The sequence below is a fragment of the Phaseolus vulgaris genome, chromosome 8, assembly GCF_000499845.2.
Source record: "Phaseolus vulgaris cultivar G19833 chromosome 8, P. vulgaris v2.0, whole genome shotgun sequence".
Taxonomy (NCBI): Eukaryota; Viridiplantae; Streptophyta; class Magnoliopsida; order Fabales; family Fabaceae; genus Phaseolus; species Phaseolus vulgaris.
Window position 1 is genome coordinate 7,406,096 of NC_023752.2, and position 27,923 is coordinate 7,434,018.

General features: G+C 31.4%; 4 protein-coding genes across 7 annotated transcripts; 2 read left to right on the forward strand and 2 right to left on the reverse strand.

Moving 5' to 3' along the window:
• Window positions 1-1,100: 1,100 nt before the first annotated feature.
• Window positions 1,101-3,505, reverse strand: LOC137825760 (vestitone reductase-like). The gene is made up of 4 exons (XM_068631524.1): window positions 2,931-3,505; window positions 1,896-2,423; window positions 1,551-1,743; window positions 1,101-1,364 (listed from the first exon to the last, which is right to left on the reverse strand). The coding sequence occupies exons 1-4, from the start codon at window positions 3,049-3,051 to the stop codon at window positions 1,223-1,225; spliced, it is 984 nt and encodes a 327-aa protein (XP_068487625.1). The 5' UTR covers window positions 3,052-3,505; the 3' UTR covers window positions 1,101-1,222.
• Window positions 3,506-9,060: 5,555 nt separating this feature from the next.
• LOC137825624 (vestitone reductase-like) lies at window positions 9,061-10,878 on the forward strand. Its single transcript, XM_068631341.1, has 4 exons — window positions 9,061-9,312; window positions 9,525-10,052; window positions 10,205-10,397; window positions 10,563-10,878. The coding sequence occupies exons 1-4, from the start codon at window positions 9,192-9,194 to the stop codon at window positions 10,702-10,704; spliced, it is 984 nt and encodes a 327-aa protein (XP_068487442.1). The 5' UTR covers window positions 9,061-9,191; the 3' UTR covers window positions 10,705-10,878.
• Window positions 10,879-11,823: 945 nt separating this feature from the next.
• LOC137825623 (pentatricopeptide repeat-containing protein At1g01970-like) lies at window positions 11,824-15,156 on the reverse strand. 4 transcript variants are annotated; one of them, XM_068631340.1, is made up of 4 exons: window positions 15,040-15,156; window positions 13,698-13,867; window positions 12,942-13,419; window positions 11,824-12,706 (listed from the first exon to the last, which is right to left on the reverse strand). In XM_068631340.1, the coding sequence occupies exons 3-4, from the start codon at window positions 13,392-13,394 to the stop codon at window positions 11,930-11,932; spliced, it is 1,230 nt and encodes a 409-aa protein (XP_068487441.1). In that variant the 5' UTR covers window positions 13,395-13,419; window positions 13,698-13,867; window positions 15,040-15,156; the 3' UTR covers window positions 11,824-11,929. The 4 variants fall into 4 exon arrangements, with proteins under 4 accessions (XP_068487441.1, XP_068487439.1, XP_068487440.1 ...); XM_068631338.1 differs by lacking the exon at window positions 15,040-15,156 and having other exon boundaries at window positions 12,942-13,429; window positions 13,698-14,173; XM_068631339.1 differs by lacking the exon at window positions 15,040-15,156 and having other exon boundaries at window positions 13,698-13,935.
• A 2,517-nt stretch (window positions 15,157-17,673) lies between these two features.
• Window positions 17,674-27,080, forward strand: LOC137823868 (probable galacturonosyltransferase 7). Its single transcript, XM_068629177.1, has 10 exons — window positions 17,674-17,988; window positions 18,987-19,018; window positions 19,138-19,194; window positions 19,896-19,955; window positions 22,418-22,697; window positions 22,798-22,847; window positions 23,816-24,117; window positions 24,891-25,245; window positions 25,334-25,867; window positions 26,259-27,080. The coding sequence occupies exons 1-10, from the start codon at window positions 17,832-17,834 to the stop codon at window positions 26,532-26,534; spliced, it is 2,103 nt and encodes a 700-aa protein (XP_068485278.1). The 5' UTR covers window positions 17,674-17,831; the 3' UTR covers window positions 26,535-27,080.
• Window positions 27,081-27,923: the final 843 nt, after the last annotated feature.

Genomic DNA, 27,923 nt, shown 5'->3' on the forward strand with positions numbered 1-27,923 from the left:
GGTTTAGATAATACCTGACATTAGTCATATAATTATTGACGTGTCGGTGATCTTCTAGTTCTTTCTTTCGAGTCTTCTTTCACAAATGCTGATATTCGATCTGAGTGATTTGAAAAAGGTACTTCGACGATCAAGTAAGTCAATTAAGTACTCTGTGTAAAGAGTGTATATTGGTAATTGGTAGAAGAAGCGTACCTTACTGATTAATAGGGAAATATATTGTATATAAATATGTTGAAATATCTGAAGAATATTTGTACCATCTTTCCGTCAATCAGAATTTAGCTAATTTGTCAGAGATATTTTTCACGTATTTCGGTATATGAATATGACTAATTAATTGTTATTGTAAGTATCATTATTGTTATTTATTGCGTGACTTGAGAGGTGTTCTTTGACTCGATCAGTCAATCACCAGACTCGAAAGTGTCTAGTCCGCTACCGACCGATAGAGGTTAATATACTTTATAATATTTTATTTGAATTGTATATATATAAGATCCACCTATCAGCGTCTAGCATCTTTCATATAGAAAAATCACAACTAATATTAGAACTTAATCACAATAATTAATCACATAATTGATTATATAATTGATTATATAATTAGTGAATATATTAGGATAAACAACACGATTAAGATCTAAATAATCATTAATACAAGGAAAGATCTAACACTATTGATATAAATAATTAAAGACAAACAACCTAGGTAATTGATTCTTTCATTACTATTATATACTCTTCAAATACATCGAAAACTGATTTAATCATCGAAATATATTTGCAACTACTCTTAACAAAACTAATAACAATACCAAAAGCCGAAAACTGAGATCTAAGAATTAAAATATTCAGTCTCATAGCAAAAATCAGACTACAAGTAAATAAGAAAACACAGAAGCTCTATATGTTGATTTGGCCACAGTAACATTATTTTTTTTCCGCAGTAGTTATCTTTAGTCCACGAAATCACAAATTAATTAATTCTTATGGGTGTACCGTGACTTTGACAACAGATGAATTTTCACACTGCATAAGATAATGCACAAGTATTTGAAACTAACATAAAAACATGAATATTAAAGGGTTCTTGTGTATTTAGACAAAGGAAAAAAGATTATATCCTTTATTGATTAATTAGGAAAACAACATGCATCAAACTGTGTAGATGCCTCCAAAATCACTGATTTTATTTTGTCAATTTGATGACTGAAATGATTTAAAGATAAGCATTCTGCTTGCAGCATTCAATTGCATCAGTAAAAATGTCCTCCACACTATACTTGAACTCAAAACCAGCATCCTCCAGTTTCTTCGAGGTTAAATGTGGCAACTTCACCCCTTTTATTTCCTTCACCTCTCTGAAGGAACAACACAAAATCAATTATTAGTTTTACAATTAACACAAAATCAGATACTATTTGGTTGTCACACCAACTTTTAGACTTGTGGGTGTATGTGAATTGTGATGTTAGAAATTGTGACTGAAACTGCAATTTAAAACCTTGACTGTGTACATATTTAACAAAGCATTTTACAGAACTTACTCTAGAGTTGGCATTTGAAGTTCTGGGTATTTGGTTAAAATAATTTCAGCAATCTCTTCAATAGGTACAATGAAGGGTGAACAATTATATCTCCCTTTGGGATTAGGATGCTCTAGCAGGAAGATATGTGCTCTGGCCAAATCATCAACATGTACCATATGGTAACGAATCACACCAATTTCTTCCTTTTTGCCTGCATCAATTTAACAGCAACTTCAATTATGTAACTTTTAATCTTGTCAAAAGGTGTCATGGTTGACCTTCAAATAATTTCAATCGAACACAATTTGAGAAAATGGAAAGTAAAATGGAAGAAGAGAGTAGAACAAGGTGCAAGAAATATACCAAACAACAAAAGCAGTGCTCTTTCAACAGAGTCAGGAAGCTTGGGACAGATAAAACGTCCAACAACAAAGGGAGGTACAAGACTCACAACTTCCAACCCATTCTGTTCTCCAAACTCAAACACTGCCTTCTCTGTCAACACCTTTGAAACTGTATATGACCAACTAAAAGGCTTCAACCTCCTAAGCAAATCCACATCACTCCAAGCACTCTCATCAACCACATCTTGCGGCTCTGGGCCAGTGAAGGAAACAGTGGAAGCACTAGAAGTGTACACAACCCTCTTCACTGTCTTTGCTTTCACAGCTGCTTTCAGTATGCCTAGTGCTCCTTCAATGGCCCTATTGGTCACAACTTCCTCTGGCTCGTTCACTGCAAAATCAATTGGTGTGGCAGTGTGGAAAATCCCAACACACCCTTCTACTGCTGGACCAAAACTCTCTGGGTCACTCAGATCAGCATTGAAAAAGTGTAGCTTTTCGGATGCACCAGGTAGATTTGTGAGGAAGCTAACATCCCTCTTGCGTCCTGTTCATGCCAAATTAGAACATAATTATAACCTTGTCACTGGTATTTGTTTGTTTTATAGTTTGTACAAATTTCACCACAGTTGAAAGTAACAGAAGAAAAAAGTATGTGTTGGGTTGGCATCATAAGACTTTGGAAACAGAGAAACAAACACAATTTTTACATCATCATGATTTGTAGTTCTTCTATGGCCTTACAAGTTGACATTAAAAGTTGGTATAATTTTGATGAAAAACATCAACAGAAAATGAAAATTTAGGAAATTCCATCAAGCTTTGTGTAAATAATGATAATAAAGAGAAAACTCAGATGTAGTTAGTTATCTGCTTTCAGTGTGGTTCTATAATCATAATTGAAGTTTTACCTTGTACATGATAAAAATTTACATTAATGATGAATACAGATTATGGAGGTGTAACTTCAGTTCTGAACAAAGAAGAAAAGTAAAAAAATTATGAAACAGTATCTATATTTTTTTCTCATGCCAATAATTCTTTAATTGCTTACCTGGGTCAGATCTAATAGTTGTGTTGACAGAATATCCATGTTCAAGGAGTGACTTGATGAGCCATGAACCTATGAAGCCTGTGCCTCCAGTGACACAAACTGTTCCTTTTCCCTCTGCCATTTTGATACTCTTCCTCTGACACAGTTACTTTTCTTTGTGTTGTTGTGCACTCCTCCACTCTATAAGTTTCTTCTGCTTTCTCTGCATGTCTATAAATAGCAGCATAGCAGTGTAGGTTGGTATCTCTTTCAGTCAAACATTAGCACCGTTGAATGAACTTCACTCAAGTTAATTCAGTTTTCTTCATTCAAACATGACATAGAAGACAGTCTTTATTTTTTGCAATTTTGAACAGCTCACTCACCTACCAAACTCACTTATAGAGTTATAATTTTGTGTTTAAATAAGTTATGTTCTAACTAATAATCAGAAAAAAAAACTCTATAATTATAAACTCATAATCTGTTTTAATATTTAATGTTATCATATTAACAACAGAAATTATAATATCTACCAGCTTGGAATCACTATTTTTTATAAATTAGAAGGATAAATATGCAGAGAACCACCCAGCTGCACATGCTCAACTACCGAATATAAGCTTGTTAATGTAAATGTTCAAACTAGAATAAAATATTTGTATTCTATGGAAAAATATCACAAATCCATTGACTAGGGGAAACGTCTAAGTTTATTCTAAGAAAAATAAAATCAAAAGGTTGCTTTCTATCAAACCCTAGAAAATGTTGTGAACAAATGACCAGATCAACTTGTAACCTTATGTGGATCCAAATTAATTTAGAGAAGAAAAAAATATTACTGATATAGTTCAGATTGAAAGTTTAGATCTTTATTTTAGGGTTTAGTCTAATTCATCTAATTTTTTCACCCATAATCATGTTACCACTCACATCACACACACAAAGTTGATTATCATAACAAAAAAATAGTTTGTTATATAATGAAATTGATTATTATAACAAAAAAAAGAAGAGAAACGTTTGTCATTTTTAGCCAATAAATTATTTTGATTCCATTGACCGACAACAACCAAGTGTTAACCAAACATCAATTATGCATCATTTATCCTTAAAAATTTGAAGATTGTCTTTACATGTGGGAATCGAGTTATATGGCGTCCCTGCAAGAAGAGTCAACTATGAATGTATTTTGCATTTTGAAAAGTTTATTTTAGGTGAGAAGTTGACATGGGAGAATGGAAAAAAAGAGAAGTTAAAATTGGCATGGTTTGATTAAGATGGAAATGTGTAGAGAAAAAACTTCCCCTAGATGGTGGATTTAGTAGGAAGAATTGGACCATTTCAACTATCCAACTATGGTGTTTGTGCATGAATTTAAGGCATGGTTCTTGATTCACTTTATTGATGAATTGATTGCATCTAATTGTAAAAAAAAAAACTATTTTCTTGACTTATATTAGTTGACCTTATATTAAGATTTTAATATATTTTGAAATAAATAATATCATTATAATTGTAGTATTATGCCATAAAATTATTATGAACATGTATTTGTTCAAAAATTTAGACTTTTTAAAAGAATATAAAATAATGAATTGGGTCGGAACACTTTAAGACATATCATGTTTAATTTGTAGTATTATGCCATAAAGTTATTATGAACATGTATTTGTTCAAAAATTTAGACTTTTTAAAAGAATATAAAATAATGATTTGGGTTGGAACACTTTAAGACATATAATGTTTAATTTGTTTCACATATATAGAATTTTAATCTCTGTAATTTTTAAATTGAGATTTAGTACTCCATTTTTCAAAATTAAACAATTTTAATTCAATGGTAGTATTTGATTTAAATGCTTATAAGAAATGCTACATACATGTAAGTGATAACGATGTCAGTTACTTTTGTTTATGTAAAATATTAATGGTAAATTTAACAATTAACTTTAATATATATTATTCTAATGAATATGTTTTTTAACCATAATATATATATATATATATCACATGCATAATTTTTAAAATTTAAATCTATGTAAATCAACCTTCATAATGTTAGGTTAGATGGAGGGGTCAGATTCTCTATATCCATCTCGATACTAAAAGATGAGATAAAATAATGGTTATGTTGAAAGAAAGTTATAAACTAGTCAAGTTGAGTCTAATATTTAATGTTTAAATTTTAGTTTGTGAAATTTTGGTTAATTAAACTTAATTAATTAATTAATTTAAATTAGTTCAATTGAAAATTTAACTTTGATTTGTTGGAACAATTGAATTTAGAAGGGAGTTAGATTAGACCGTTTAGAGAACAAACAAAAGAAGTAACACAATAAATTTTTATATTCATTCATCCAAATTTATAAGATACATTTAATTATTTCTTATACGTAATTTACTTAAGAAGTTTCATTATCAATCAATTGAATACAATCGAGTATACAAACCATTCTTGTTTACAAGTGAGTACACAAATCACTCCTAATTCTTGTGAGTACATAAACCACTTTTAATTCTCACGAGTACACAAATTACTCCTAGTTATACCTTCTTAATCTCCCCTTGAGATTAAGAACTCCATAAAGAAAATAACACTCATAAAAGTACAAATAAAGTTCACGAGGTATACTTCACAAAATAAAAAATTATAAACCGGTTGCTAAAAAAAAAAATAACACTATAAAATCATTGTATGATAGAAATAATTATATATTATAATTGTGTTCTTCATATTCAACTTGAACTCTTTATATAGGCTTTATCATATCAACATTGCAACTTTAAATTAGTTAACACTTTATCTTTCCTAGCCTTCAAAGAGAATCATTATCTTTAATAACTTAGATAAGAAAAGTTTTTATATGAAAATCTTCAAAGCACTTTTGCCTTTATTCTATTAAAATAAACAACTCAAACAAAATATACAAATATCATAAACTCAAATTGGTTTGTTTATTTAAGAACCTTATTATAAGAGCATTGGTCATACAAACATTTTTCAATCATAGAGATTATTGTTGTTGAAAATAAGATTCAAAATACTTAATGTTTATCTAAAAGATCATTTGATTGTTACAAATTATTTATAACTGAAATTAAAATTAACATATAGGGTTTATTAGAATGTCTATCAAGAGTCTTACCATATTTAGTTAAAGGTCTAATGTATCCTTCAATTGTCACAAAATACATATTAGAATGTTAAGATATTTTAATCATTTTCAAACTGATAAAACACTTAGATTGTTTATTGTCATCAAAATTCATAAATAGTATAATAGTGTTAGATCGTCTAATTGAGTTAGATAATTTAGTATCTCAACATGACTTAGTTTATAATTTTTTCAGTAACAATAAAAAAATTAAAATTAAAATCTCACACAAATTATTCAAACTAAACCACATACGAAATCCTAGTAGATATTTTCTAACTTATTAAATTGATTTATGAACTTAATATTTATTAAACATTTTAATGTTGTATGATACTAGTATGTGCTGAAGATAACACGTGAAATTCAAATATTTTGAATTAAACAAATAAATATATTAATTTATTTTGGTAAGATTTTAAAAATATTCTTTAATATTTTTTAAAGTTACTTATTCTTATGATAATAATAATTTAATGTTTTCAATATATATATATATATACATGTTTATAAGAATTTTAGAGATATAAATTTTATATAAAACTTTAATAAGTAATTTTAATTAACCGAAAATAATCGAATTAATATCCATTAAAGTAATATGTTTCACATTAATTAAAAAACATATAATGTTAATAAGGAAAACACAACTAATTGAAAAATAACATTATTATTATACATTTTTTAATTATTTTTTTTACATTATTATTATACATGTAAACTATTTCCTAAGAAAAATCTCAATTGACTTCCTCCTAAAAGAAAATTCCTCAAACATCAATATAAAGATATCAAACTAATGATGATTTGACCTTTGCCTATTTAAGGACCTTCCAATAGTGGAGTCCACAATTTATTAGTGGAATTAATGCCAAGTATAAAAAAATGCATAGCTGTGACAAAGAAAAATAAGAATTTTTTTATATTTTTATATTTTAAATAAAATTTAAAATTAATTGCAATTTTTTTTATAAACTTTTATGTTCTTTTAAAATTTCTTACCTAAATAATATTTCAAATCTTCTATAAAGAAGAATTAGTTTCTATAAAAATTCTATACAAAACATGATTTTGTCTGTGACATTTATCTATTAATTTTGAAGTGAAAATGGTTTGTCACATGTGTCTACGAAATATAAAACAATTGGACAATTGTTTCCTACAATCAATGATTTTTAATCTGCACTCAATAAATTTTTAAAATTTTAGAATTGTCCTTTATTTCACAATTAAAAATATATAAATTTGAAAAATATATTCTGAAAAAGATAATTTAAAAATAGATATTTTGCGTTTCAGAAATAAAATTCTATATTAGCTCCTTGAAAAATCAAATCCAAAATAAAAATAATAATTTCACACAAAAGATTTTGAAAAACAAATTAAAAAACGTATTCGATAGAGATTATTCCAATAAATTGTTCCTAAAAGCTATTCCAAAAAAATATTTCAAAAATATATTATAAAATACAAAATACATTTTAACTTGTATTTTTCACTTTTATTTACAAAATAAAAAGGACATTTTAATCCTAATAATTCAAATTTATTTAGTGGAGAAAGCAATTTCCAAATAATTTTAGTTATATGAATATCTTATTTAACCCACTAATATTCAGGAGGAGTTGTAGAAATTGGTCTTGGGTTCATACAAATAAATATAATATAATAATAAACGGAGAGAACGAGAAAATAAAAAAGTTTAAGGAAAAAGCCAAGTAAACGCACCTGCCTCATGCACTCATATCATATAATTTTCAGCATCTGACTCGGTCAAAAAATTTCTTCTTTTGATTTACATTTAAATCAGTTTAAAAAAAAATATTAAAATATATTTTAATTTTTATCAATTAGTAATTTTGATTTTATTTTAATAAAAAATGTTTTCAATTTAAAAAAATTAAGGTTAACTTTCAATTATAATATTATCACGCAATCTTTTATTAAAATGTTATACAAATCAATCATAAAATTAAATACAATTTAATTTAGTTTAATTTTAATTTAATATAAAATTTGAATCAAATAAATTTAATATTTTACAATATAGTTTGATTTTTTTATTATAAAATTATTAAACATTTTATAATAGAATATTATAAAAAGTTATATTATAGGTTTTTTGTAATTATTTTTATTTTTTGCATATATATATACATTTATAATTTTAATATTATCTTATAGTTATAAATAAATTACATAACTTTATAGTTAAAAATAGTATAAATTTATTGTCATATTTTGATAAGTATTAATATATTTGTAACATATTATTATAAAATATTAAAATAAATTTTAAGAGATCCATTAAATATATTTGTCAGTAAGTCATCAACTCTAAACTCATAAACATTATATTTACGTATAATAGTTTGTTTTTTTATTATTAATTAAACTAAACTATTCCATTGAGAAAAACATAAATAAAAAAGTTTCAAAAAATAGATTATTGTTTTTTTTTAACTTGAATTCCTATGATAATGTTATTTATCTATATTAACACGAATTTTAGGAACAAAATAATAATTTTAAAGTTTGAAGATATTAAAATAAGAAGAAATATTTTACAAAGATAAAAACAAAAGTTTTCTTGTTTTATACGGATTAAAGTTATTAATTTAAATTTTTGAGAAATAAATATAAATAAACTATTATTAGAATCAAAATCAAATCATATTAATTTTATAGGATGAAAATTATGTTTAAAACGTTAAATTATAAAAAAAAAAAATGTGAGCCGGTTAGTAGACTGTTCCTGAGAAAAAAAAAATATAAGCTTCTTTTTTTTTCTTTTTTGAGTTTCATGTCATTTAAAATACTATTTTTACTATTCATATTTTATATTTTATGATTTAAATACATCACATCAATTAATTATTATGTGTAGATGATAGAATTTTATTAATATATAATGAATATTTTTTCTATTTTATCTGATAGTCACAGCTTCATCATGTTATGATAAAAACAAACAGAAACTAAAAGGAATGAGACATATCAATAGGCTATTGACATTGTTAGACATGTTATTCTTATACACACAGAGAGCAAGCAGAAAAGTGTTAGAAGTTGATGAGTGCACAACACAAACAAAAGTGAAGAGTGACACATTAAGAGTGTTCAAATGGAAGAGGGAAAAGGTAGAGTTTGTGTCACAGGAGGCACAGGGTTCATTGGTTCATGGATCATCAAGAGACTCCTTGAACATGGATATTATGTTAATACCACCATAAGATCTGATCTAGGTAAATAAGCCTTTCAATTATTGCAAGGAAAAAATTAGAGACCTCCATAACCTAGTATTTTTTTAATTCAAATCTTTATTATATGGAAATGAAACTCCAATTTAGATTGAATAAAATCAGTACTATGAACATGATGATTCAAAATTCGTATGTGTATGACTATACTAATTCTTAGACAAGGTTATAACTATGTTCTATTTTGGCATGAACAGGACGCAAGAGGGATGTTAGCTTCCTCACAAATCTACCAGATGCATCTGAAAAGCTACATTTTTTTAATGCTGATCTGAGCAACCCAGAGAGTTTTGGTCCAGCAGTAGAAGGGTGTGTTGGGATTTTCCACACTGCCACACCAATTGATTTTGCAGTGAACGAGCCGGAGGAAGTTGTGACCAAAAGGGTCATTGAAGGAGCATTAGGCATACTGAAAGCAGCTGTGAAAGCAAAGACAGTGAAGAGGGTTGTGTACACTTCTAGTGCTTCCACTGTTTCCTTCACTGGCCCAGAGCCACAAGATGTGGTTGATGAGAGTGCTTGGAGTGATGTGGATTTGCTTAGGAGTGTGAAGCCATTTGGTTGGTCATATGCAATTTCAAAGGTGTTGACAGAGAAGGCAGTGCTTGAGTTTGGAGAACAGAATGGGTTGGAAGTTGCGAGTCTTGTGCCTCCCTTTGTTGTTGGACGTTTTATCTGTCCCAAGCTTCCTGACTCTGTTGAAAGAGCACTGCTTTTGTTGTTTGGTATACTTCTTGCACCTTCTTCTACCCTCTTCTTCCATTTTACTTTCCATTTTATCAAATTGTGTTCGATGGAAATCATTTGAAGGTCAACCATGACACCTTTTGACAAGATTAAAAGTTACATAATTGAAGTTGCTGTTAAATTGATGCAGGCAAAAAGGAAGAAATTGGTGTGATTCGTTACCATATGGTACATGTTGATGATTTGGCCAGAGCACATATCTTCCTGCTAGAGCATCCTAATCCCAAAGGGAGATATAATTGTTCACCCTTCATTGTACCTATTGAAGAGATTGCTGAAATTATTTCAACCAAATACCCAGAATTTCAAATACCAACTGTAGAGTAAGTTCTGTAAAATGCTTTGTTAAATATGTACACAGTCAAGGTTTTAAATTGCAGTTTCAGTCACAATTTCTAACATCACAATTCACATACACCCACAACTAAATAGTATCTGATTTTGTGTTAATTGTAAAACTAATAATTGATTTTGTGTTCTTCCTTTAGAGAGGTGAAGGAAATAAAAGGTGCAAAGTTGCCACATTTAACCTCGAAGAAACTGGTGGATGCTGGTTTTGAGTTCAAGTATAGTGTGGAGGACATGTTTACTGATGCAATTGAATGCTGCAAGCAGAATGCTTATCTTTAAATCATTCCAGTCATCACATTGACAAAATAAAATCAGTGATTTTGGAGGCATCTACACCGTTTGATGCATGTTGTTTTTCCTAATTAATCAATAAAGGATATAATCTTTTTCCTTTCTCTAAATACACAAGAACGCTTTAATTTACATAATTTTATGTTAGTTTCAAATACTTGTGCATTATCTTATGCAGTGTGAAAATTCATCTGTTGTCAAAGTCACTGTACAACCATAAGAATTAATTAATTTGTGATTTGGTGGACTAGAGATAACTCCCATGTAAAAAAATAATGTTAGTATTGCCAAATCGAACTGTAGAACTTTTGTGTTGTCTTGTGCACTTGTAGTCTGATTTTGACTCTCGGTGTTTTTAACTCTTGATCTCAGTTTTTGGTTTTTGTTTTGGTCTTAGCAAGAGTACCTGTAAATATACTTCAATGCTTAAGTTAATTCTCGGTGTATTTGAAGACTATATAGCAATAATGAAAGCTCAATTACCTATTATCTTAGGCTGTTTGTGTTTACCTATTTACATCAATAGTGTTGGATCCCTACTTATACGAATGACTAGAGTAGATCCAAGTAAGTCCTATTGTAGTGTCCTCTTTATGGGTTGTTGACCTAATATGTTCACTAATTATGTGATTAATCTCTAATATTAGTTGTCACTTTCGAGATGTAAATGCTCAGATTTATTTTAGTTAAATGTTCAATTACTTTCAGAGCATTTAAAAAAAACATTTTAACAAATTTAATCTTTATTAATCATGCACTTACCTTCATCTGAGAACTTAAGCACGAAAGGGCACAATACATTCAATGATTGTTCATGTTACAATAGAACAGAGAGAAATTGATTTACCGCTAGTCTTGGCCAGAAGAGTAAATAAGAAGTGAACAATACACGTCTTACAACTTACCACTGTAGAATTTTCAGCCACGAGAAGTGCAATGATAAAGGAAAAGGGGTTGCATAGGTTCATTATCTTTATATCTAGTAGCTCTGGTGGCTTGGTCAGGGATGGAAAAAACAGCAGAAATTCACAGTGCATATTGCATAATGTTCATGATAATCTCAAAGGTAGAGTACCACTGCATCGAGTAACTTTCATCAAAGAATCATTTCCAGAACAGTTCAAATATTCATTGCATTGCATATTAAATCATTTCAAAACAGTTAAAATGGATCCACTAAGCTTCAAATAAATAATATGCAGTAACTTCTACATTAGCTTATCTGGTGGCCGGTGGCAAAATCTCTTAAAATAAGCTCCACCTCTTCCACCACCCCTAGTTTTCGGAACCACTTAGCTAATACTGCAGAGGCTTCTTTCCCAATCTTGTTGCCATCTTTCTCCAAATCTAGTAGAAATTCTAATGCTGTATTTATTTTGCTTTCCTTCTCATAAGCAACCAATACTGAAGCTATGCATTTATCAGTGGGTTTGATACTTGCTCGTCTCATATTTTCAAATGCAATTAGAGCCTTTTGACTTTGTCCAGCCATTGCATAAGCATTAACAACCAAACTACACATCTTATCATTTGGGGTGATACCAGCCAATTGAATTGCATCAAACACCCTTTGTGCACCTTCGGCATTGCCAATCATAGAGTAGGATCTAAGCAGTGCCTTATAAACCTCACTGCCTGCGGTTATTTCTTGTGCCTCCATTTCTTGAAGTAAATTCTCTCCTTCTTCAGGCATTCCGGCTCTGATGTAGGCCATGATCATTGAGCCATATGATCTTTTATCCAAAGGTTCGCCAAGTGATTTGATCTCTTCAAAATACTCCTTGGCCTGGTCATGACGGCCAGCCTTGCTGTACATGTGCACCATGGTAGTCAGAATTACTTGATCATAGATGAAGCCCCTTTGCTTCATTAGTGTGAGAAAATTTTCAGCATCTTCTAGTAGATTGTGCTTTCCATAATAATGGATTATCTTTGTATAGTCACGAATATTGACTTCAAAGGATTCTTCTTGAAGAGCATACTTTGCCACCTAAAAATGTGTATAGATGACAGAATAATTTTAGACTGCAAGAAATAAAACATACAAAAAATACACAAACCTCAAACTGGCCTCTTTGCATGAGACTTCACATTTAAAACCAACAAAACCAATGGTGTAAATAAAACACTACCATATGCCATATGCCATTTGGAATTTGGATAGTTGGCGTAAGTTAAGACCTCACTGCAACTATTGTATCAAGGAAACAAAAAATGTGAAATACCTCAAGGTAAAGAGGATGTTCCATTATGCTCAACTCTTTCAGAATTGAAAGCCAATCTGCTCTGATAGGGTTCATAATCCTCACCCATGATTCCAAAAGATCAGATATGGTGCCTTTCTCTGCAGAAAAACATATAATCTGTCTCATCAAGGCTTTGCTTCGTTTCGACATCCTGAAGGGAAGTTCAGATATGGCCTGTCGTTGTTCTATTGTGACATTATTCCCAACCTCAATCCACCTAAACCTTCTTTCATTTTCTTCATTGACTTCTTTAATAATTTCCTCCATACCAATACCAGCTAGTACTGAATCAAAACGGTGTTTGTGGAAACCAAAATAAATTGGGTTTTGGCATAATGAGTCTCTTCTTGTCAGAACACCACAATGGGTTATTGAGCAGTGTGGGTAATACAAGTTGCACACTAGGTTATTATTGCAGTAGGTGCCCATCATTGAAGTATTTGATCAAAACCAGAACCTGTTATCTCCTATGATATTTTAACCAATAAATCAAAAGATTCACATCACAATAAGCAAGCACAAGCAGCCAAAAACGAAGCATAGATCTCTTACTCCATTTCCTAAAATTTAATACAAACATTGGTAACTAATTTATTTATTAACATGATTTATAAAGAAAAATGCAAACAACTTATTATTCCTGTCTAATAGCAATTATTTTCTCAAGCAAGATGCCAAACTTTCATGACCAAAACTTGACAGAAAAAGGGAGTGTGAAGATTTTTCAAAACTTACAGATAGAGTATTAACGGATTAAGTGCATCACTCTGCAAGTTCCCTTTCTAGGTTCTGTAATAACAGAAGTTCAAAAACCTTGTACTACGACACTTACAAAAAAACGAAACAGTTGTAAATTCAAACGTTGTTTCTCTCCCTCGTCTTCGAATTTGAGTAACCTCGTGTTTCTGGAATCTCACGGCTTCAGTGTTAGAAATTGGGGTACGGTCTTGTAGTTGGAAAGAAAAAACAGGATAGAAGTAGTATGATATAGCGTAGTTAAATAAATTCACATGCAACGAACAGTAATTACTAAAAATAATATAATTACTCTAATTTTATCTCCTGAATGCAATTGAACAAAATTACAGTGGGATGATGAATATAGGTTATTTAGGTTCTATTTAGATAAACTTTTCTATTAATTTCGGAAAAGAAAGTAAGGTGACAAATAAATTGAACTTCTCCAATATAGACTCACACATTTCAACTTTGGAGAAGATAGATTAAAGAACTTCTATAAAAGTTAAGTAAATAAATAGAGGGCTTCTTCTTCCTGCACCCCTACTATGAAAGTTTTTATAAAAAAAAATAATAAATAGAGGGCTACTTCTTCCTGCACCCCGTTTTTTTAAAAAAAAAAAAAAAAAACAGAGGGCTTCTTCTTCCTGCACCGCTACATTTTTCTTCCTACACCTCCACAATTCTAAAAATTTCAAAATTTGCCTTGACCTTTTATTTGGAAAAGAGCACTGTGGTGGAGTTTGTTTGGCATTGTTCATCTTCTTCATTCATCTTGGGCGTTGGTGGAGGGGTCATTTTAGTTGTGCGGAGCAAGGTGGAGGAGTGGGTTACATTGTCGAAGTATTGTTTGGGTTCTAGATGTAAGAATTATGTTTTTTTAAGAGCATTAGTGGTTATGGAGTTTTTGTGGTTACCCAAAAATAGGGATATGGGAATGTGCTACAAATTCATCAATGCAAAAGTGAATCATTTAGTTTTCTGAATGAGGAAATGTTCCAGAAGCAAAGATTTCATAAATTGTTGATTTCCCATGTCTGCTTAAATAACTTGGTAGCGAATTTGCATGATTAAGAAAAAAGAAAACCTTGATTGAAAACAAACAATTATAGAAGCACCAATCCAGAATGTTGCCAAAAGCATTAATCCAGTAGATTTACTAATTCTCCAATCCGGGATTTCTACGGATTCCATAATCCGGAATGCAAAAAAAAATATGGATTCTCTATTCCGTAAAGCTACCAGACTGCATTGTTTGGAATAATACTTTTGAACTGCGAAAACAAAAATCCAAAGAAAAAATGGAAGTACGAGTCCAAAAACCAAAATATTTACTTACCTTCAGAAAATCGTCAAGCACTAAGTTGTCAAGACCACCCTAAACCATCAACAAAAATGCAAGATGAAAAGGCGTGGTTGAGGGAGGAATGGACTCCTAGAGTGTAGTTGTGCAATATGTGAGAAGAAGAAAAGAATAGTGATGGTTTTAGGATTTTTAGGAATGGAGTCCGTTAAGTGCATTTTAGGATTTTTAAAAAATAATAGGGAAAATTTTGTCTTTGCATAACCTTGTGGGTGCAAGTAGAAAAAACGTAGGGGTGCAAGAAGAAAAAAATGTAGAGGTGTAAGAAGAAAAACATAAGGGTGCAAGAAGAAACTATCATATAGGTCACACAAAAATATTTTTTTCTTAAAAAAACATTTCAAAATCTACAATCTGAAAATATTTTTTTTCTATTTACACCTCCATGATTGTATCCAAAAATATCTTTTTGTATTCTACAATCTATAACACCCCTTATTATAACATGTATTTTAGATTGTAAAATTCAAAAGGTAAACCCAAATTTGGAATTGTCTTTTAGATTGTACAATCTGAATTGTAAGTTCAAAATGTGTTATGGATTGAACAATTCGAAAGACACTTTCGAATCCAGGTCTACCTTTTGAATTGTGCAATCTATAATACATATTATACTAAGGGGTGCTATGGATTGTACAATCCGATCCGGTATATAAAAAAAAAAACACCCAAGACCACTTGAAAATTAAGAATAATTTTAAAAGCTTGATAAAGGAAATGTTTTGTCCACACAGCATGGAGTTCTATGAGTTTTATCTGGACAAGTTTTTCCGTAAGCACTTATAGAAAGGAAATTTGAAATCATTTTTTCCATAACTTAAAATAATTAGTATATGTTAAGTTAATTTGTGAAAAACTTTCTCCTATATCTATTTTACATTTTTTAGTTTATGCATAAATTAATTTTAGCCTATGAAAAAATCATTTCATTTTATTTGTCTTTATTAGAAGTGCTTATATCTTGTGTTGAGCTAATAATATATTATTTATTTTAAATTATCGGAGCTTCTCATTATAAGATCAACAACTTACGGTAAGAAACAATAATGTACATCATCATCTTAAGGATCCTACACATTATGATTCTCACACATCATATTTAATTATAATAGAAATAGAGATTTACCTTGATCCATGAGCGTTCTTACGTGAGCAGTTTCTTTAATCTTTTTTTTTTCAATCTATCTCTTGACAATTCTTTTTTTGTCACATCCTTTATTGATGATCAACCGTGAGACAATTCATAACCATATTTATATGCTTTCCCGATCTTCATCAGATTGAATTTTCATTAGACATTATAATATATATATATATATATAACTTCTCACATTAATCAATAAATTTTTTATTTTATTAAATCATATTGAGATCCAAATATAAATTATATTATAAAAGTATGAGTTTATAATGAAATCAGATTCTTTTTTGAAAGTACACTAAAAAGATAACACCAAAATTCCATAAGAAAATTCAAATTCGTTTAGAATATCCGAGTTTCCACATACATTATGATTTATGTTGCTTTGGTTTCAGGTGTTTGGAATGGACAAAAGAGACTGGTTTTACTTGTGCAATAGAAAATATGAAACATTCATAACATCTCCCTTTGGTCTCTAAGAATCACAGCATCAAATCATTTAGTTGATGTTATTTTTCTTTTTTTGGTGCATGGTTTAAAGGTTTGACTAGTTAATTAATGTCTTCAATATCCTGATAATTTATATCACTCAGGATTAAGAACTACACAAGGAATTTTTCTCCTGTTCAATTTTGTACACCTTCCTTGCTCATATTCTGCTGTTACTTGGAAAGATTGTTCATAATAAAAATAAATATACAAAGTAATGACAAATTAGTTGCACATAAACAAAGGTTTCTCTTGTTTTTGTATATCTTGAACATATTAAATAAATAAGTAGATCTCACATCCTTTATAACATTATTTATCTCTTTAAACAAAACAAAAAAAATGGTGAAAGGTTTTAGTTTTTTTTAGTTTAAGGTATTTGCATAAGAACAAAATAAAATAATTTTGCTTTAACTTTAGACTTTTCATCAAATCCCATATGATCTTGTTTGATATAAAATGCTTTACATGATATCAATTTTTTACCTTAGCTATATTTTGTTTTTTTTCTTAAATTGTTATATATAATAAAATTGTTAGATGATTTGAAGTAATGGATGGTCTAAAATATTCAAAATGAACATACACAAAAAGTAAAACTCTAAATTTAATAATAAAAAAAGCTTATAGAATAGAAAAACATATATGATACAAATGAATTTCAATTTAATTCACACGTATCCACTTACTGCAAATTCCCATAACAGCTTTACCGAATACCTACCCCAACCGGTAATCTAACAACTTAACCCGCCATTAAACCATCTATTCAAATTGCACTATGCAATCGTAGGGCTTGGACCCAGGCTCACGCTAGTCCACCAGTGGAAGCATGTAGAGGAGCGAAAAATGTTACTGAAAAATAAAACTAACTCCTCAGTCGGCGGTTGAGAAATATTAAAATACAGCAAATACCATTTTAAAAAAAAAATGTATTACTGGAGTCCAATAATACGCTCACAAAAACCGAACACACGAATATCCCAAAATGAACAAAAATTAAAATAAAAAAAAAAAAACTGAAAAGCGAGAGAGAAGTAGAGTGAGAGGGAAAGAAACAAAGACAGAAAAAGAGAGGTATATTATCTCCACAGAGAGTGTGAGAGAAGAAAGAGGAAGAAAAAAAAAACAAACTCGGATGAAGAGCGGTGGTTTGGGCGCGGTTCCGTCGTACGGCGTCCCCGCGAAACGACGGTGGAGAGGGCTCGTGATTGCGGTGCTCGGTCTCGTCATTCTCTCCATGCTCGTTCCTCTCGTCTTCTTGCTCGGTCTCCACAACGGCTTCCACTCTTCCGGTACGATCTCGCCGAGATCTCTCTCCTCTCTCCTCTCTATTAACGCTCTTCTGTTATTCCACATTTTCCTCTCGCGCCAGATCCGCGACAATTAAGCCTCCTATTTCTCTGTTTTATTTTATCGTTCTTCTTCGTTCGTCACACTGCAGTACGCTTTAGATCTAAACTTTTCAGTCCCCGAGCAAGAAACGGCGTCACCGAATCTCCGCTTGCTTTAATCAATGAATTGAGTTTCGTTTCCGTTGTGTTGCTTCAAGCTCGAAACGCTTTTGTATTCAATGAAAGATCTGCGTCTTCGTTTTGTTCTAATAGTGAAAAAAATAAAACTTAGGTACAGCGATAAGGTGAATTTGATGTTGTTGCTTAATCAGAATTAGAGTTTCACTTTAATCTGTGTAATAAATATTTGCATTGAATGTCATAATGCATTTGTGATGTGAAGCTCTAATTCTGTTTGAAAAACAGCATGTAAGAAAATGCATCTAAATGTTGTCCTAATAGTCGTAACAATAGTAACAATAAAATCGTGTTTACGAGGGGAAAGTAATGTACGCCACAATCGAATCATGAAACCTCACATTACAGGACAAATGTACGCACAATTGAATCATGAAAACCTCACAGCACAGGAGGACGTATGTTACAATCAATGGTTTGTTTTTTAATTTTTGTAGACATGTGAGTGAAATTGTGAATGAAGTAATTCCATTCAATTTTGAGTTAGTGAATAATCTGCATTTCACTTTTTTTGCAAATAGCATTTTTCTGTTATAATTATGTATCTCTAATGGAGTGAAATTCTAAAATTTATGTACCGTGCTTTGGATGTATTTACATCCATTTATCAGCAAAATGTATGTGAGCTTATTGTTAGTTGTCATAAATGCACCATTATTTGTAGTTGAATTTGCTCTGCTGATCGAAATCTTGTGCCTTGACTTGATTTCTTTTATTTTTTTTCCTTACTCTGGGATTCATTTATCATTGCAATTTTGCAGGATATGTATATGAACAGAAGAATTCTCCTTCAGTAAGCTTTCAATTCAACAATAGTGTCTGTGAATTGTTACAATCTTTCCATGTTGGTGTTCCTGTACTGATGTCGCTTTTTTTATTCTCCCTTCACCTCTGTTTTTTTTTTCAAATCAGAATCAGAAAAGTCTTGAAAGTTATGATAGACATGATGTTGGTCATAATGAGTCTGAGGTATGGTGGTTTTCAACTTATTGGTACCCGTCCATTTCTTCTAGCATTCTTAGGTAGTATACTGTTGATCATAGTAACCTCACTGATTAAGTTGTGGTCTAGTTACAGTTGTGACAAATTGTTCAAATGGATAGAAGTTCCAGCGTAACTTGTATTTTGAAGTTGTCAAATGAGTGAATACTTTTCAAACTTTTAATTTGTGTGCACAATTGTTGACGGGATATTCTCAGAAAAAGAAATGAGCAATAAATTCATCTATTTAATTGTGTATCAGTAATCAGGAAACCTTGGTGCTTATTGTTGTACACAACAAAATAGTGTATACCTTAGAATATTGTTGGTCATAACCTCACTGATTTAGTTGTGGTCAACTTACTGTCGTCGCCACAATTGCAGAAAAAATAATGGCATAAGTTGTTTTTTGTAAGTTGTCAAATGAGTGAGTATTTTTCTAATTTTAAATTGGTGAGTACTATTATTTGTGATATTTTCAAAGCAAACAAAAAATGAGCTAGTATTTCGTTCATTTAATAGTATAAATCAGTATACATGCATAAAACAGTGATCAGTAATGAAGTCCAAAAGGAACGTATAACTGGTGCACAAATCTGATAGAACTAATGACACAAACATCCAAAAAGTTAAATCTTATCCCCCAAACGTCAAATTCATTTTGCCTTTCTTGTACATTTCTTCTTCAGGGAGAACAATCAAGTCATGTGAAGGAATTGATCATAAAGTTTGAACCAACTCTTAAGAAGGTACTCTATAATACTGTGTTGGTTAAATTTTGCACTTCTTGTTGATAAATCTTGTTGCTATAAATTGTTGATTTTCTCATATCTTTTAATTGTGGAAGGAAAATGTATATATTTATTCCTACCTACTGTAATTGAAAAGAAAAATGAAGAGTTATTGGTTGGAGGGAATGTAAGGGAGGGAAGGGAAGGGAAGGGAAATAAGAGGATAAATAAACCCCTCATTTGATTGTGCCACCCCTCTAATGTGGGGGGACGTTGGAAGGAGGAAACAATGCTTAAAGTTTTTGAATTTTGATGACCAAATTATCCTTTTCAAGTTTAATGGTTTTATTTTAGTCTAGAGGGTAAAATTGTAAATTACTATAGTTTCCAACCCCATTCTCTTCATTAAAATCCCCCCCCTCTGCTAAACTTTGAACCAAAAAGATTGAGGGTCAGTTCCATTTCAATCTTAATATTCCATCCATGTAAGTTGTTGAGAATTTTTGTTTTTATTATAATTTTAGTACAGAAATAAATTCATTAGAAAGAATAAGTGATAAAAAGTACAGACAAAAGAGGAGGATAAGAATTCCCTGGAACAAAAAAAGAAAAATACATTATAAAAGTAATATATCAAAAGCTGCCCAAGGTAAGTATTTTTTACATAGCATTTTTTAAGAATATCATGTATGCTTTACTATCCCATAGTTGAGAGGCATAAGATAATCCGATCCTAACTAACTATATGTATTAAAGGACTGCATAAACTTCACATTATCCCAAAATATGTTCCTCTTCCATTTATCTGAAGCATTTGTACCTAACCATTAGAAATTGTTCCTAAGTAGGACACCCTCAAGCTATCCAAAATCCCCAAATAAACGTTACATAAAAAAGTGTCCACCTTATAATGCAAGAACCAGTGCCATTCAACTTACAACAATTAAGCTGTAGTTATTTGCCATGTTTATATTTAAAAGTTTGTATCTTGTTCAACTCCACTTTTTTATCTTTTTGATGTATCGGTAGCTTTCATTTTGCTTTTCTTTTTTGTTTAGTAAGACATAGTTTGCGCTTTTATTTTAGTTCTTTTGTGTAGTATAGTCCTGTTTGGAGAAACTTCTCCATAATCACCTCTATGAGAAAAAAATAAGAAGGAAAAATGATATTAGCTTCTCAAAAAGTTAAAATTAACTTACCCGAGTTAAAGCATAAGATTTTGAAGGAACTATGTTAAATATATTCTACAAATTAACTCATACATAAACTAATTTTAATTTATGGAATTCTAATTTGATTTTTCCTTCTTATTTTTCTGTCCTAAAAATCTTTATATTGAAGATTTTCCAAGCAAACCCAATATCTTAGTTATTTGCAGAGCAACACTTAAGTTACTTTATTCTGTCATCATTGCTCTGTCAAACGTTGGGTTCTAAGAATTCTCCCTTCCTTTCTAACAATTATATTTAAGGTAGTGAGTTTGAAATATTTTGTATTATGATACTGTTGCATCTTTGGATTTCCATAACCAATAGCTGGAACCATCGACGTTAGTGCAGCTACCTTTCTATTTTTATGATTATTTAATAACGAAAGAATTAACCTGCAAAGTTCATTCTTTGAACATGAGCAAGTGGTAGAGAATATAATAAAATATTATTATTTACATATTATTATCTCAGAGACTTTGACATAATGTATATAATTTAATCTGATTATATAATAACAGTACAAATGATAATACTACGCTACTGTGAGTATAAACAGTATTTATTATTGAACATACATTCCTAATATGATTATGAGATTATTCAGTAGTATAGCAAGAGAATGCTCTTCTCTATGTAATCTGTATTTTGAATTTTCTTTAGTTGTGTTTTTTCTTAAGTTATAATTGCCATTTCAGACAGTTATAACTGACTCCTTCTTAGCTGGGTCTTGATGGTTGATTGTATAAATAGGTTATAACCCAGTGACTCGGTGACTTTTTTACTTCTCATCAAAGACCAACACAAGTTCATTTTCTATTTTCTGTGTTATGGGGATTTAAATTTTAAATTTCATTTGGTGTCTTTATTGTCTGGATAAAGATTTAGGGTGTGACTTTTTGATCTGAAGTATACTCAACATAGAAGAATTAAAGGATTACCCAGATGGTGAGGCATTGCAATTTCGGATGTCCATAGAATTAGAATATTTATTATGAATTTAGTGTTATTAACTCCTTCCTTGAGTCTCCTTCAATCTTCTAAACTCTTTTTCCATTTTAACATGACACATTTATCAATAGATTACAGTTCTTTTGTATTATGGGGGTATAAATGTACTGATCTGTGTAAATTCTAAGATAAAAAAAAAAAAAGAGCAAGGAGGATAAGAATCCCCCTTTCGTAGGAACTTAAGGTGGGTGGGGGTACACTGCATATAGATGTAGAATAATTTTGGCAATATCATTAATTTTCGATAATAATTTCATACAGGATGTTCTCGAGCAATATGCTCAAGAAGACAAGAATGACACCATCCATAAGACTGCCAGTGATAATAAACAAAGAGGTGATTCTACTGACACCATCCATAAGACTGCCAGTGATAATAAACAAAGAGGTGATTCTACTGACACCATTGATAAGACTGCCAGTGATGATAAACAAAGAGGTGGTTCTACTGACACCATTGATAGGACTGCCAGTGATGATAAACAAAGAGGTGGTTCTGCTGACAGCATTGATAAGACTGCCAGTGATGATAAACAAAGAGGTTGTTCTACTGTCATTGATAAGACTACCCACATCCCATGATACCTTCTTGTATCCCATTTCCTTCCTTTTTTATGCTTCTAATTTTAAATGATTTTCAGGTCCTAAGGTGCCACCTAATGATGTTCTGCAATCACCTCCGACCTCAAATGTACGCATATATTACTGTAATTAGTTGAAACTTTTGTTTAACACATGAACCAACTAATGGAACTAGATAGTCCACTTCATAATATTGATCCAGACCCCAAGTATACTAATAGTCTAAACCAGTGGAAATCTAGTATCTAGTGTGACTGTTACGATTCTGATCCAATAACATTAATAGCATACTGGAATCTAACATAATATAGACAAAGTCATGCTTTCTAACACTTTTTCAACCAGTAAAACCAGAAGCAGAAAACATAGTCAGGGTCTTGCAGCAGTTATGGGAAAAATATTGCAAAAGGGAAAATCTGAGATGAGAAAGACATGATAGTATACAAGACAGAGTTCCAGAGTAGGGGGAACACTACTCTGCTCAATGAAAGGGAGGAAAGGTCGTGAGGGAAAGTGTAGTGCTTTGCTCGCACCATGTTGAAACTATATCTTCCAATGATTATTAATTGATCAGAATGGTTCAATGCTAATAATAATATAGGTCATTCACCAATATAGTACAACCAGTACAAGCTTAGCACAATAGCACTCACAGGCTTAGTGTTACTCCCTTTGAACACAAATATAAGCAAAAATAAAGGTCATGTGGTGAGCTTAATATAAGTAAATTTCAACTACCTCAATCCTATTTGATGCTACTTTTTCAAAAATACCCCGAGTTATAAACCTAAGCACTATTCCCAATAAATATTACTAAGGGTCAGTTGAAAAGGGTCATTTAGAAAAAAATACTTATTTATTGTATAAATACAACAATACTAAATGAACTTAACTATTATTCTTAATTAGTGTGAAAGTAATTGATTTTGCTTATGTTTGAGTCCAGAGGTAGTATACATAGTATAACATTAAGTTATATAACTTGGACACAACATTATTCTCCAGCAAAGCTCTTCGTAAGTTATTTTATATATTGTCATTCATATAAGGACTTGAACTGATTAAATTCTGCAACAGAATCCTAGCAGTGGTCATATTGAAGAGGCCACCCACCCAAAAACAAGCTCTACCAATGAAGACAGAAATTCGTGTGAGCTCACATTTGGTAGTTATTGCCTATGGCAACAAGAACATAGACAAGAAATGAAAGAGTCTCTGATTAAGAAATTGAAAGACCAACTATTTGTGTCTAGAGCTTATTATCCTAGCATTGCAAAACTCCCAGCGAAAGATAAATTGTCTCGCCAACTGAAACAGAATATACAAGAGATGGAGCACATGCTTAGTGAATCTACCACAGATGCTGATCTTCCACCTGTGTAAGCTTATATACATAATTTTCCTTTGTCCAAAAGTTTGCTTGTCTGAGTTGCATTCTGTTTGAACTGTAATTGGAATTTCCTAGTTGAAATTAGGGTAAATCTCACCCTCAATCAAGTATTCTTATAAAAAATAATTAATTTATGTTTTGATATCTGCTTACAGATCAGGCTTTCGGTAGTTTTTTTAATCCAGATTTTCACATTTCCAGACAGTCCTTAAAGTAGTTCCAACATATTAAATACTCATTTTCGCACCATTCATGGTTCCCTAGATAATCATTGGTCTAATATATTATTCCCCAAAGCATAGCCTTATCTTTCTTTCTTGTCTCACTTCATTTTTTCTTTGAGTTTACTATGTTGTTTTACCTCAAACCAAAAGCTATTGCTGTCATTCTTACCTTTCAGGATTGTCACGAATCAACTCCCTTAAAAGCTCAAGGTTTTAGGTGTAGACACTTGATTGGTTTTATTATCTCTTAGCACACCCTCATACAAAAGCCTTTGGGCTTGAAGCAAACAGTGCAGTTGCTAATTTTTATCATGTGCTGATTCAACTATATTCAGAAGAATTCGGGGGAAGAAAAAATTAAACTAGTTACCACTCGGTGAATGAAATTTTCATGAACTAACTTCCAAAATAAAAGCTCTTGGGTTTAAGCATATAACATCTTATTACCAAGACTGACTATACCAGTACCTCTTTTTTTCCACTTTTAAAATGCTATAAATGTACGAGAAATTTTACATTGTAGTAATATTATTTACAGGGCTGAGAGTTATTCAAAGAAGATGGAAAATACATTAACCAGAATAAAATCAGTCCCTGTGGACTGCAACAATGTGGACAAGAAATTGAGACAAATATTTGATTTAACCGAGGATGAAGCCAACTTCCACATGAAGCAGAGTGCATTCTTGTATAAACTTAATGTGCAGACGATGCCGAAGAGTCTTCACTGCCTGTCACTGAAACTAACTGTAGAATATTTCAAATCCCCACAAGACGAAGAAAAGGCTAATATAGAAAAGTTTATTGATTCTTCCTTGCAGCACTATGTTATTTTCTCCAATAATGTGCTTGCAGCTTCAGTAGTTATCAACTCCACTGTATTTCATGCAAAAGTACGTTATACTTCTAGTCTGTATTTGATAAAGGTTGAATATTAGCGACTATAGTAATAATTTTAATTGTGGCTGCACATTGTTTCAGGAAAGTTTGAATCAGGTTTTTCATGTGTTGACTGATAGAGAAAACTATTACGCAATGAAGCTCTGGTTCTTGAGGAACCAGTATAAGGAAGCTGCTGTTCAAGTGCTGAATGTTGAGCTGGACAGCCAAATGGAAAATCCATTGCATCTATCCTTGCCTGAGGAGTTCCGTGTTTCATTTCGTGGTTATGATAATCCGTCCATGAACCAGATTAGAACGGAATACCTTTCAATTTTTTCTGATTCACACTATTTACTTCCTGATTTATTCAGCAATTTGAAGAAAGTTGTGGTTCTGGATGATGATGTTGTTATCCAACAAGACTTGTCTGCCTTGTGGAACATAGACTTGGGAGATAAAGTTAATGGTGCAGTGGAGTTCTGCTCAGTAAAGCTGGGTCAACTGAAAAGTTTTCTGGGCGAGAAAGGTTTCAGCCCCAATTCCTGTACGTGGATGTCAGGGTTGAACATAATTGACCTGGGGAGGTGGAGAGAACTTGGTCTTACTCAAACTTACAAAAAGTTGATACAAGAGGTAAGTAAATAAGTTCTCTACAATTGCAATACATCTGTTCAGAAAACACTATCGTTGAAAATAACAGTATTGAGATACTCTCGTTGAATATAGTAGGCAATAGGAGTGCCAAATTTGGGGCCAAGCTTCATGGATTCGCCCATATAAACCAATAAAACGTGTCGTTTGGGCTAAGTTATAAACTTCTTTCGGCCTGACTTATTGCAGCTAGCCCAAATTCGAACATGCCCCCACCCACACTATCGATCACTTGGGCCTATTAAGTTTTGATTAGTCTCCTACATAGGAGAGCCTTTTGATGGTTTATGACTAAAGGAAAAATGTTAGATGAAATTAATTTTAAGAAAGTTTATGTTGTGCACATTTTCTAATCTTCTATTTCTCTGTGTAGTTGACCATGCAAGAAGGATCTGTTGAAGGTATTGCATGGCGGGCAAGCTTGCTCGCCTTTGAGAATAAAATATATCCACTGAATGATTGGGTTGTGTCTGGACTGGGTCATGATTATACCATTGAGTCTCAGTCCATTAAGACAGCTCCAGTGCTACACTATAATGGGAAAATGAAACCTTGGCTTGATCTGGGAATTCCACAGTATAAAAGCTATTGGAAGAAGTTTTTGAACAAAGAGGATCAGCTTTTAAGTGAATGCAATGTAAATTCATAATAAGTTATGGTTCCTATGTAAGCTTGCATGTTTTGGAAATTGTAGGGTGCTCTTAAGAAACAAGAGGATGCCTGTGCTTTGGGTGCTCAATTTTGTGATCTAGTTTTCAAAGGGGCTTTGTGGAAAAGAAGCAATGGTGGTGATGAGCTTAACACACCAATTATAAAATTAATCAGTCAATAAGAAACCTGGAAACTTCCCTGCATTTCTGGCAAAAGGATCAAGAAGTCTGAGTAGCCTCACTGTTTTCGAGATAGCTAATTGGTGTTGAGGTTTTCCCCCATCGTGCTGGTGGGCACTATGAAGATTTATACATGAGCAAGGCAGTGGTCCATGAAAAATAACTCAAAATATAAAGACAGTACAATTGTTTGTTTCAAGATTTTATTATTCTACATGATGTAAATTATTCGTCGCTGTGAAACAGGTAGAGCTATTCGTTCTAGTTCTTTGCTTCATAATTTGCCCCAAGTTTTTTCTATTTGATGACAAGAATGTTGTCCAAACAGCTCTATATAAAAGAAAAAGTAACAATTTTGTCCTCTAGCAGTACTTTTAACAGTAACTACTCTTCTTTGCAATTCATTATTGTTTACTGCATCAGTGAAACATGCTTTTCGTGGGCTGTTGTATCCAAGGTCGAGAAGTGTGGTACAATGCACTGAATATACGCTGAGACAATGAGATTGATTGGGATTGTCTATAGTTTCCGCCAAAACTGTAGACAACCTCCGTAAAATATGCTTGGTTATGACTTTCTTACCGGCTAAATTTTATAAATGTGTTTTCCAAAGTTAAAAGGAGTGGTTTATATAGGAGTGATTTTGTTTATAACGAATTATTTTAAAAAAATTCCAATGGAGATACTCTTATCCAAAAGGAACATATTTTAAGTTTAATCTGATACAAATTTTTGAATTGTGTTACTGATAAGAACACCTGGTGCAGTTTGTTTTGAAATGTAGAAGACATGATCCTAGGCAAATTACTAGAGCAGTCTCTCGTAACTGATCATGATGGGTTGAAACATAGGAAGAGCGCAAGGCAGGTTGGTGGTCAAACCAACCTCTATTTAAAGGTTAATGCGGTTTGCAATATATTCGCAGAGCATTTGTTAGAGAGGAAGAACCGTTGGATGGCGCTGAGGGGATAATAAGGTTAGGTATGGATTCGAGATTAGTGTATGCATTAGTTTAAATTATTTTAGATTTCTAACTTTTTACCACTTTCTTGAATACTACCTCGAAAACAGTTTCTTACGCAGGAAGTCCCAATGTTTTTTGATTAATTGTTGTCAGGCTCAAACTTCAAATTTAATGGAGTCTTTCGTCTTTTACTTCGATCTTACCCTCTTCGTAATTGAAGAAAATTAATAAATAAATAATTTAG